This window comes from Tursiops truncatus, chromosome X (assembly GCF_011762595.2).
Source record: "Tursiops truncatus isolate mTurTru1 chromosome X, mTurTru1.mat.Y, whole genome shotgun sequence".
Lineage (NCBI taxonomy): Eukaryota > Metazoa > Chordata > Mammalia > Artiodactyla > Delphinidae > Tursiops > Tursiops truncatus.
In genome coordinates, this window is record NC_047055.1 from 97603033 (window position 1) to 97616245 (window position 13213).

The 13213-nt window shown below is 36.6% G+C and overlaps 1 protein-coding gene across 1 annotated transcript in view; it reads right to left on the bottom strand.

Annotated features, from left to right (window-relative positions):
- CFAP47 (cilia and flagella associated protein 47) overlaps window positions 1–13213 on the bottom strand; it is a 516906-nt gene that overhangs the window by 317798 nt on the left and 185895 nt on the right. Inside the window, 2 exon segments of the mRNA XM_073798895.1 lie at window positions 10025–10077; window positions 11951–12153. Coding sequence (XP_073654996.1) covers window positions 10025–10077; window positions 11951–12153 — 256 coding nt within the window.

A 13213-nucleotide genomic window follows, 5' to 3' on the forward strand; every position in this document is an offset into this window, starting at 1 on the left:
ACCTTAAAATCAGTAAGGCAAAACAAAAGACTGTGACTGGTTATTTTTAAGGAAAGGCCATGAATTCTGCTAAACCATATCTTGCTCATGATTAAGAAAACAACAAATTTGTATTGGTTTCAAGTGAGCAACTAAATCAGGCACTACCCAGGAGTTTGTGTGCCAAGAAATTTATAGAGTAGACACTTCTGTGGCAGCTTTAGAGCTAAGGACACTGAAGCTTCTGAACACCAGCCAACAGCAAATGTGCAGGACCCCTGCTCCCGATTTCTTAGAAGTAAGTTAACTATGCTTTTTGGAAAGACAATCACATTTCATATGAAAATGGGGGTGATAATCAAAACATCCATTTTTGAATATCAATGAACCCTATACTCTAAAACCGAGGTGTATATTAACATGTAGTTTAAGGGCTTGACGAGGAGCTTTCCTGATTACAGTCTAAGTGCCTCACATTAAACTTTTGATTGTTGAAGCATCCACTTCAAAAACATCCATTTAGAATAAACACACTTCATCTACACAATACATGAAGAGCCAGGCTGCCCCACCCAAGAAATTCCCCTTCTTAGAAAACTCTGGTAGACCTAGATAACCAACCAGACTGATTGTCAGCTAGTTTTTCCCCTCCTGAGCTTTATTTTATTTTATTTTTTTGCGGTACGTGGGCCTCTGACTGTTGTGGCCTCTCCCATCACGGAGCACAGGCTCCAGACACGCAGGCTCAGCAGCCATGGCTCACGGGCCCAGCTCCTCCGTGGCATGTGGGATCTTCCCGGACCAGGGCACAAACCCATGTCCCCTGCATCGGCAGGCGGACTCTCAACCACTACGCCACCAGGGAAGCCCCCCTCCTGAGCTTTAATTCCCACACTTATGTTTTAAATTCACCAATAAAGAGTGAACGTACAAAAGCCTAGGCATCCCACCCTAGATCCCAATAAAGGCAGAACCCAGGCCTGTGTGAACTTGCTCCCCACCTCCACCCTGCCCCCTGCCCATTGCATGGCCCTAGGCATGCAAGGTACCCTCCAGTACCTATGAGTAATAGACCTTGATTTTTCAAAGTTCCCTGATGGCTGTTGCTGAGATATATCTTGTAATCATAATAGGAACCACAAAAGCAGGTCCAGCCACAATATTGACTCTGAAAGGGGAAATGTCTGTGGGGGCTGCCATAAGTAGTAAGGGGCCAGGTGAGTGCCCCCAGCATTCTTAGCCAATGGTATCACTATTGAGAGGCTGACATGGGCCCACCCATCACCAGACAAGCAAATTGAAGTTTTACTGAGCTCTGCCCACCAGAGCAATACCCAGCCCTACCCACCACCAGTACCCCCCATCAGGAAGCTTGCACAAGCCTCTGAGACAGCTTCATCCACCAGAGGGCAGACAGCAGAAGCAAGAACTACTATCCTGAAGCCTATGGAACAAAAACAAAATTCACAGAAAGATAGACAAAATGAAAAGGCAGAGGACTGTGTACCAGAGGAAGGAACAAGATAAAACCCCAGAAAAACAACTAAATGAAGTGGAGATAGGCAAACTTCCAGAAAAAGAATTCACAATAATGATAGTGAAGATGATCCAGGACCTCAGAAAAAGAATGGAGGCAAAGATAGAGAAGATGCAAGAAATATTTTAAAAAGACCTAGAAGAATTAAAGAACAAACAGACAGACATAAATGATACAATAACTGAAATGAAAAATACACTAGAAGGAATCAATAGCAGAATAACTAAGGCAGAAGAACAGATAAGTGACCTGGAAGACAGAATGGTGGAATTCACTGCTGCAGAACAGAATAAAGAATGAAAAGGAATGAAAACAGACTACAAGACCTCTCGGACAACATTAAATGCACCAACATTCGCACTGTAGGGGTTGCAGAAGGAGAAAAGACCAAAGAAAATATTTGAAGAGATTATAGTCGAAAACTTCTCTAACATGGGAAAGGAAATAGCCACCGAAGTCCAGGAAGGGCAGAGAGTCCCAGGCAGGATAAACCCAAAGAGAAACACACTGAGACACATAGTAATCAAATTGACAAAAACTAAAGACAAAGAAAAATTACTAAAAGCAAGAAGGGAAAAATGACAAACAACATACAAGGGAACTCCCATAAGGTTAACAGCTGATTTCTCAGCAGAAACTCTACAAGCCAGAAGAGAGTGGCATGATATATTTAAAGTAATGAAAGGGAAGAAACTACAACCAAGATTACTCTACCCGGCAAGCACCTCATTCAGATTCAAAGGAGATATCAAAAGCTTTACAGGACTTCCCTGGTGGTGCAGTGGATAAGAGTCTGCCTGCCAATGCAGGGGACAGGGGTTCGATCCCAAGTCTGGGAAGATCCCACACGGCACAGAGCAACTAAGCCCATGCACCACAACTACTGAGCCTGCACTCTAGAGCCCACAAGTCACAACTACTGAGCCAGCACGCTGCAACTAATGAAGCCCGTGTGTCTAGAGCCCGTACTCTGCAAAAAGAGAAGCCACCGCAATAAGAAGCCCATGCATCGCAATGAAAAATAGCCCCCGCTCGCCTGAACTAGAGAAAGCCCAAACAAAGCAATGAAAACCCAACGCAGTCAAAAATTTAAAAAATTAAATCTTTAAAATAAAAACGAAAAGCTTTACAGACAAGCAAAAACTAAGAGAATTCAGTACCACCAAACCAGCTCTACAACAAATGCTAAAGGAACTTCTTTAAGTGGGAAACACAAGAGAAGAAAAGGACCTACAAAATCAAACCCAAACAATTAAGAAAATGGAAATAGGCACATACATATCGATAATTACTTTAAATGTGAATGCATTAAATGCTCCAACCAAAAGTTACAGGCTCACTGAATGGATACAAAAACAAGATCCATATATATGCTGTCTACAAGAGACCCACTTCAGACCTAGGGACACATACAGACTGAAAGTGAGGGGATGGAAAAAGATATTCCATGCAAACGGAAATCAAAAGAAAGCTGGAGCAGCAATTCTCACATCAGACAAAATAGACTTTAAAATAAAGAATATTAGAAGAGACAAAGAAGGACACTACATAATGATCAAGGGATCGATCCAAGAAGAAGATATAACAATTATAAATATATAAGTATCCAACATAGGAGCATCTCAATACATAAGGCAAATGCTAACAGCTATAAAAGAGAAAAGAGACAGTAACACAATAGTAGTGAGGGACTTTAACACCTCTCACCAATGGAGAGATCATCCAGACAGAAAATTAATAAGGAAACACAAGCTTTAAATGACACAATAGACCAGATAGATTTAATTGATATTTATAGGACATTCCATCCCAAAACAGCAGATTACACTTTCTTCTCAAGTGCACATGGAACATTCTCCAGGATAGATCACATATTGGGTCACAAATCAAGGCTCGGTAAATTTAAGAAAATTGAAACCATATCAAGCATCTTTTCCGACCATAATACTATGAGATTAGAAATAAGTTACAGGGAAAAAACATAAAAAACACAAACACATGGAGGTTAAACAATATGTTACTAAATAACCAAGAGGTCACTGAAGAAATCAAAGAGGAAAACAAAAAATATCTAGAGACAAATGACAATGAAAACACGACGATCCAAAACCTATGGGATGCACAAAAGCAGTTCTAAGAGGGAAGTTTATAGCAATACAATCCTACCTCAAGAAACAAGAAAAATCTCAAAAAAAATCTAATCTTACACCAAAAGGAGTAGAGAAAGAACAAACAAAACCCAAAGTTAGTAGAAGGAAAGAAATCATAAAGATCAGAGCAGAAATAAATGAAGTAGAAACAAAGAAAACAACAGCGAAGAGCAATAAAACTAAAAGCTGTTTCTTTGAGAAGATAAACAAAATTGACAAACCTTTAGCCAGACACATCTAGAAAAAGAGGGAGAGGACTCAAATCAATAAAATTAGAAATGAAAAAGGAGAAGTTACAAAGGACACCACAGAAATACAAAGCATGATAAGGGACTACTACAAGCAACTCTTTGCCAATAAAATGGACAACCTGGAAGAAATGGACAAATTCTTAGAAAGGTATAACCTTCCAAGACTGAACCAGGAAGAAATAGAAAATATGAACAGACCACTCACAAGTAATGAAATTGAAACTGTGATTAAAAATCTTCCAACAAACAAAAGTCCAGGACCCAATAGCCTCACAGGTGAATTCTATCAAACATTTAGAGAAGAGCTAACACCGATCCTTCTCAAACTCTTCCAAAAAATTGCAGAGGGAGGAACACTCCCAAACTCATTGTACGAGGCCACCAAAACGCTGATACCAAAACCAGACAAAGGTACTACCAAAAAAGAAAATTACAGACCAATATCACGGATGAATATAGATGCAAAAGCTCTCAACAAAATACTAGTAAACAGAATCCAACAACACAGCAAAAGGATCATACACCATGATTAAATGGGATTTATCCTAGGGATGCAAGGATTCTTCAGTATACACTAATCAATGTGATACACCATATTAACAAATGGAAGAATAAAAACCATATGATCAGCGCAATAGATGCAGAAAAAGATTTTGACAAAACTCAACATTTATGATAAAAACTCTCCAGAAAGTGGGCATAGAGGGAACCTACCTCAACATAATAAAGGCCATATACGACAAACTCACAGCAAACATCACTCTCAATGGTGAAAAACTGAAAGCATTTCCTCTAAGATAAGGAACAAGGCCAAGATGTCCACTTTTGTTGCTCTTTTTCAACATAGTTTTGGAAGTCCTAGCCACGGCAATCAAAGAAGGAAAAGAAATAAAAGGAATACAAATAGGAAAAGAAGAACTAAAACTGTCACTGTTTGCAGATGACATAACACTAAAAATAGATGAACCTATAGATGCCACTAGAAAACTACTACAGCTAATCAATGAACTTAGAAAAGTTTCAGGACACAAAAATAATGCACAGAAATCTCTTGTATTCCTATACACTAACAACAAAAGATCAGAAAGAGAAGTTAAGGAAACAATCCCACTCACCACTGCCAACAAAAAGAATAAAATACCTAGGAATAAACCTACCTAAGGAGCTAAAAGACCTGTACTCAGAAAACTATAAGACACTGATGAAAGAAATCAAAGATGACACAAAAAGATGGAGAGATATACCATGTTCTTGGATTGGAAAAATCAATAATGTGAAAGTGACTATACTATCCAAAGCAATCTACAGATTCAATGCAATCCCTATCAAATTACCAATGGCATTTTTACAGAACTAGAACAAAAAATTTCCCAATTTGTATGGAAACACAAAAGACCCCGAATAGCCAAAGCAATCTTGAGAACGAAAAATAGAGGTGGAGGAATCAGGCTCCCTGACTTCAGACTATACTATAAAGCTACAGTAATCAAGATAGTATGGTACTGGCACAAAAACAGAAAGATACATCAATGGAACAGGATAGAAAGCCCAGAGATAAACCCACGCACATATGGTCACCTTATCTTTGATAAAGGAGGCAAGAATATACAGTGGAGAAAAGACAGCTTCTTCAATAAGTGGTGCTGGGAAAACTGGACAGCTACATGTAAAAGAATGAAATTAGAACACTCCCTAACACCATACACAAAAATAAACTCAAAATGGATTAAAGACGTAAATTTAAGACCAGACACCATCAAACTCTTAGAGGAAAACAGGCAGAACACTCTATGACATAAATCACAGCAAGATACTTTTTGACCCAACTCCTAGAGTAATGGAAATAAAAACAAAAATAAACAAATGGGACCTAATGAAACTTCAAGGCTTTTGCACAGCAAAGGAAACCATAAACAAGACCAAAAGACAACCCTCAGAATGGGAGAAAATATTTGCAAATGAAGCAACTGACAAAGGATTAATTTCAAAAATTTACAAGCAGCTCATGCAGCTCAATAACAAAAAAAACAAACAACCCAATCCAAAAATGGGCAGAAGACCTAAATAGACATTTCTCCAAAGAAAACATATACATGGCCAAGAGGCACATGAAACGCTGATCGACATCATTAATCATTAGAGAAATGCAAATCAAAATTACAATGCGATATCACCTCACACTGGTTAGAATGGGCATCATTAGAAAATCTACAAACAACAAATGGTGAAGAGGGTGTGGAGAAAAGGGAACCCTCTTGCACTGTTGGTGGGAATGTGAATTGGTAAAGCCACTATGGAGAACAGTATGAAGGTTCTTTAAAAAACTAAAAATAAAACTACCATACAACCCAGCAATCACACTACCAGGCATATACCAAGAGAAAACCATAATTCAAAGAGACACATGCACCCCAATGATCAGTGCAGCACTATTTACAATAGCCAGGTCATGGAAGCAACCTAAATGCCCACTGAAAGACAAATGGATAAGGAAGATGTGGTACACATATATTAAATGGAATATTACTCAGCCATAAAAAGGAACAAAATTGGGTCATTTGTAGAGACGTGGATGGATCTAGAGACTATCATACAGAGTGAAGTAAGTCACAAAGAGGAAAACAAATATCGTATATTAACGCATATATGTGGAATCTAGAAACATGGTACAGATGAACCGGTTTGCAAGGCAGAAAGAGAGACAGAGATGTAGAAAACAAACGTATGGACACCGAGGGAGGAAAGTGGTGGGGGTGGGATGAATTGGGAGATTGGGATTGACGTATATACACTAATACGTAAAATATGTATAAAATAGATAACTAATAAGAACCTGCTGTATAAATAAATAAATAAATAAAGAGGCTGAGCAGTCACCTGCATTCATTTTGTAAGTTCACTCATCAACATTTAACAAACGCCTCCTATTCAAGGCAGATTATTTCTCAGTATGGTTTCCACAAGTCTTATCTATGTAAGGGACTTCCTGTTATTCTATTCAGGGAACATTTATTGATTAATTCCCTAATTCTAGAGAATATAGCCTATTTAAGACTTGTAGCTCTGAATGTACTTCATATAATTATGAACTAAATACCTTGGCACATAAAGGCAATAAAGAAACTAAAATGTTAAGTTCAGAAAAAAAAAAAGAAAATATATTCTAGATACTCAAAAAAAAAACCAAAACCCAAAAATAAGAAAACATATTCTAGCCATTTTACTCAGATAACTAATGGAGATTTTATATATATATATATATATATATATATATATATATATATATATATTGCTTCTCTCCCTCTCCCTCTGTCTCTCTCATTAGCACACACACACACACACACACACACACACACACACACACACGTACCCCTACAGTATTACTTCATATGCCAAAAGTAAAAATAAGGAAAGTCAAGAAGAAAAAATTGAAGTGATGAGCACATAAGGAAGATAATCAGTTAATCTAAAATAGAGGTTAATTCGAAAAGCAGCAAGGAAGGAATTGTATTTTACTACTGGGTTCCTTGACTCCCTCAAAAACCATTCTTTTTTTTTTTTTTTTACCATAAAATAATACTTTTTATAACTTAGGAAATAGATGGAAAGGCTAGTTATTAATTTTGGAAGACAGAAATTACAACAAACCAGTGTCTTCTGTATTTAGAATGTCATAGCTAATCAGATAATTCAGCATAAACAATGACATTACTTTACTGGTGCTACCCAATATCTAGGTGATGTTAAACTAAAGAAAACTCTAAATAATTTATCTTAGAAACACAGTGGCTAGGAATATCCATTCTGGTTCTGGAAACAAAGACTTTGTTTCTTTTGAAAATCACAAAAACCATTCTTCATATCATTTAAGCAACTATAAATGGACATAAAAATCCCACATAAAACCATAAACTTCTAAAATAAGATATAAATTTGTTTCAGTAATAAGTACATGCATTTTTTGTAGGAAAAGAAAATATTTTAATTTTTACAAGGAATATGTTTTTCATTTTGAAACTTTATTGATGTGAAATGTACAATTTCAAAAGAGCAGTTTAGCATTGGTTTTGGTATTGGGTTTCAATTTCATAAGTTGATTTGAAGCCTTTTGTAAACACTATTAATTTAAAATATCTAAAATAGTTATATGATATCTTACAAGTACCCATATATAATACATTTATTTATTTACTTATTTATTTATTTATTTTTTGGGTTACGCGGGCCTCTCACTGTTGTGGCCTCTCCCGTAGCGAAGCACAGGCTCCGGACGCGCCGGCTCAGCGGCCATGGCTCACGGGCCCAGCTGCTCCGCGGCACGTGGGCTCTTCCCGGACCGGGGCACGAACCCGTGTCCCCTGCATTGGCAGGCGGACTCTCAAGCACTGTGCCACCAGGGAAGCCCTACATTTATTTTTAACTAAATATCTTCTGTAGAGTTTACTGATGGCAGTTGTAAAACAGGCTTCTTCATTGAAACTATAAACATTCACTTCATCCTATAACTATGGAGACAATTTATGGGTTTTTGCCTCATCAATAAATTAATATATCAATAAAAATAAATGAATAACATCTCAGTTTTTATTGAGTAACTTTAATTACTATCATTACTATGTATCAAACATGGAATATTTATTAATGTATTCTATTCAGGGGATATTTCTTGATCACTTCCCTAATTCTAGAACATATAGCCTATTTAAGACCTGCAACTCAAAATGCACTTAATTATAAACTAAATTTCTTGGTACTGAAAGGCAATATAGAAACTAAAATGTTATTTACTTTAAAATAAATTTATTATATAAGGGTACTTATAAGATAGGGGTGTGTGTGTGTGAGAGAGAGAAAGATGAGAGATGCAAAGAAATAGGAAAAGACGAAAATGTAGAGTTTCCTTTTCTTATTCTTTGTAAAGTCTATACCTGACATATGACAGTGTTATTCTCAAAAGACTGTACCTATAATAAAATTTCTATATGATTCTATACAATCTAAGTGGTGTTAAAACAAGGTGATTAAGTGCATAATCTTTGGAAACAGAAATTTGGTTCAAATTCCTGGCTCTCCCACTTAATATGTGAGTAAACTTGGGCAAGTTATCTCACACTATGGGCCTTATATCTCTTCTGTAAAACAGAGATGAAGATCTAAAAACATCCACATCTCAGGGCTGTCCTGTGGATTCCATGATATCCAGCCTATGACCTAGAATTTGACCTGTGTTAATTGATAGCTGTTGACCTCATGATTCCTGTATTTATCCAAGCTTTGATTTCCATAAAATCAGCCTCTCCCCGTTCTCGTCCTATGTCTTACTCATGGATAATAAAGAGAGTGTGCAAGACTCTCACAATCTGCTCCTGCTATTCTTTCACCTTCATCTCTCAGCTTTGCCTGGCCAGTATCCATCAAACCAAAAAAACCCCAAAATATTCCCCAAATATAAGCCTGTTTCAGCCTCCATATGCAGTGCATTTTTTTTTTTTTTTACAACTTGTAATACTCTGCCCACATCACCATCCCTCCCATAGATATATACAACCTCAAACCCCAGATTTTTTGGAAATTTAGGGAAAAGAAAAGCAGGATGTGCAACCACCAAGCTGAAGACACATGAGTGTGGAGGATACCAGCAGCCACGTTAGCAGGCTATAATTAATAGTTCTACAGCCAGGCGAGCCAAACCAAATGTGACAAAGTCAAAAGAAGAAAACAAAATTAAAAAGCCAAGCATGTTCACTTCCAAGGTGAGCCACGGTATGAAATGGTCTTACCTAAGTAAAAAAAAAACCCAAAACATGAAGAAATGAGTGTTTCATTTTTTCATTGCACCATGCGCCTCAACACAGACACACCAGATGCAAATAAGTCTTTAATTTAGGACAAACATCAGCAAGTGTAATTTGTCCTTTGAGATTTTACTCAGAAACCCATGCAGCCATCCCCAGTCCCACCCCCACCCCAGGACATTATTAGTTGCTCCTTTTGTGTTGCATTTTCTCTTTACCTCTATTGGTACCAAACACTTTTTTAAAGTCTACCTTCCCTACTATATTGACCTCCATCAAGGAAAAGCCACTTTCTATTTAATCCTTGCTTACCCAGTACCTTGGGCAGAGCTCACAAGGATTACTCACAAATAAATATAAACTAACTGATAAAAAGCAATAAAAGAATCAAAAGAATCAAATTTATTTCAAATAGGCTGAGGTGAAAGGGAGGCTTTTGAGGACGTTCTTGCTGGAACACCTCATTTATCTCAATGGGATCAAAAACGTGTAGTGAGAGAAAGGCAAAGACAGTTTCGGAGAGTTGAGAAGGAAGAGCTGATCATATGCACTATGGGAAACCAGATAAGGAGTTAACAAGGCATCAGTAAAAGGATTTGTCACTATTAAGGTTCCAGGGAATGTTTCCTTGTACATGGAAAAGTCTTTTGTAGCCCATTTATGATTTCCAAAGGTTCTAAATTAGTTCCAAAAGCTCTACCTTATCCCAAACCTGCTAAATGTTGAATTGGAGTTTAGGGTAAGGGAAGAAGGGTGGGGAAATCTACTGAAGAGCAAATGAGTCTCAAGGCTGAAAGGAAACACACAACAACAAAAAGACAAGAAAATCATCAAATATATGACCCTCCTCTTTCTGGAGACTGTTGTCAGGTCTCCTTACATCCTGTTTGCTGACCAGACGTCAACACTGTAACAATGAAACCTGTTTATGCCTCTCTTAGAGGCAACTGTACCACTGTCCAAGAAGCCATCTAGTTCACACAACATTTACTGAAGCTACTTCCTTCCTCACCTTGTGAACGTGGTCTGAGCCTTCATTAGCTTGAAGACACTCATGGATAAGTTATTCATGATTTTTATTGGTGAGCTCAAAGGTACACCTTACTTAGTGCTTTTGGCATTGAATTTGTGGACTAGAGGGAAGTAAAGTTAAACTTCTATGAACAAGGTCAGTAACATACAAAAGGACAGAATACCTCCCAGGATGGAGGCATGGAGTTCAGTTCTTGAGAGGAGCCTAAAGCAACGCCATTAAAAAAAAGGGTTTTTTTTTTAATGTCAACAAAAGATGGACTGTGAGCATCAAAAGAGAAAAATAGGAGTCTGAGAGGTATAATTTAGATAATTTTATCCATCAACATATGTGAGAAAGGGACATGGAAGCTGGAGCTCAGAAATCCATGAACCGTGTCCCGGATACAGCCACGCTTTGCCTTGGATGCAACATTCCAGTACCATCTGTCTCTCTCACTCTTCTAATTCCTAATGCATAAATCAATCCTTAGACTATAAATATGCTATATAGTAATGACCTCACTAAAAGTTAATAAATTATCACATAGAGTACATATTCATCTTTAGTATACAATTCACTCTACACTATAAACATTTTTAACAAACTTTATTGCTCTATACATTCACATCTTGCCCTTTGGAGAGTCAAATCATCTCAGGGTATAATGTAAAAGTGAAATTTCTGGTCCTAAAAGGTAAGAAATCCAGAAACATGGTTTAACCAAGGTGTCCTTTAATTTCCTTGAGTCTGTCAAAGGAACGTGTAACAAAATCATATTGTTTGGAAACTCATTGTGCTGATGTTTCTCATTTTCATTTAATACTGACTTAGCATTTCCTTTGTGCCAGTTCTTGTACAATTACTCAATAAAAATTAACTCAATGAATTTCTCATTATTACAGATGAGATAGGTTCTGCTATGACCCCCATTTTACAGATGAGGGAACTGAGAGGCTCAGAAGATGACATAACTTCACCAGAGTTAACAGAGCCAGGATTCAAATCCAGGCAGCCTAGTCCCAGAGTATAGGCTGGCAGCCACTATCACCCTGTTTCTCGTGAAAGCAACACTGCATTTGGAACTTTCTTAAAAAACCTTTATGTCCAAAGTCATTATTTTAGATGTCCCTCTTTTAAACATTTTATAATAGTATAGAATATAAATCTATTATTCTTCACTGTCAGATACAAAAGAATCTACATTTAAATGCCTTACCACTTACCCCTGCTATCGCAGAAAAGAACACTGGTGAAAAATGACACAGGTTTAGATGATTTGAAGCTGAGATGACAGGTGAGGGCAGCATTAATTCCACTGGGAGAGCACATAACGACTCTGCCTTTTGGAAAATTCACAGAAAGAGGTTGAATCACGTCACCATCAAGAAGCCTTGTTGGGGAAATCTGGACACTGAACATTGAATCCCTGTTTAAAATTAAAAGAAAAAATTAGCTCAAAACATGCACAAGTAATTGGATTTAAATGTGGTTTCCTCTGTTTTTTGAATCATTAGAAAAATTAAAACAATAAATATTTACAATAATATGCCCAACTACTAAAGATATTTTTGTATCATCTCTCGTTTTCTGGTCACAATATAAGTAAAATTGATAATATGTTGATTTAACCAAGAACTACATGAGGTGATCAAAAGTTCCTTTTGACCTGTCAGGATTAAAATAACAGGGTTAAAATGCCTGATTAAGTGCAATGTGTTTTTAACCACAGCCATGCTAAAAGCATTGTCCTTAAATATGTCCTGACAAAAATTTACTAGAAATTACTGCTTGAACAGCTAAAGCTTTAATGCATGTAGACTAAATATTAACAAATGCATATACACATATTTTTCTTTAATTTGGGTACAATTAAGCACTTGTACACATATATCATGAATATTTTTTCAATCATTACTATCAAAAAAATTCTACTAAATGTTTGCATATTTCATTATATACTATAATTTATTTAGCCAATCTAAAATGTTTGTGATTTTTAGTAGCATAGTATGTAGTATTCACCTCGATTCTAATTAATACTTGGTAAATTTTAGTTGTCAATAAATATTTCACCATATTACTTTGTTTTATTATATATGTAGGTTCCTACAGCAAATAAGAAGTGCTATCAAATGGGAATCATATTTCCCTAGTACTTTAATTAGAATGAAGATTATTCAGCTAATTAACTAGAAAAAATAAAGAAAGCTCTCAACTTGAATTAGTTAAACTCATATGGTTCACTGGATAAAACATGAAAAAGCAGTTTATAAATCAGGTTTGAATCCAATTCTGTTGCTAATTAACTGTCATCAGATAAGTCATTAATGCTATTGATTTTATTGTATATATAATGAGAATAGGTTACATCATCTCTACAGTCCCTCTTACATGCTCATTTCATTATACCATGTTTTGTAAGACTCAGCTTTCAACTTGAGGTATTTTTAAAATTGATACCATTATACATTAATTTAAAAGCTGAA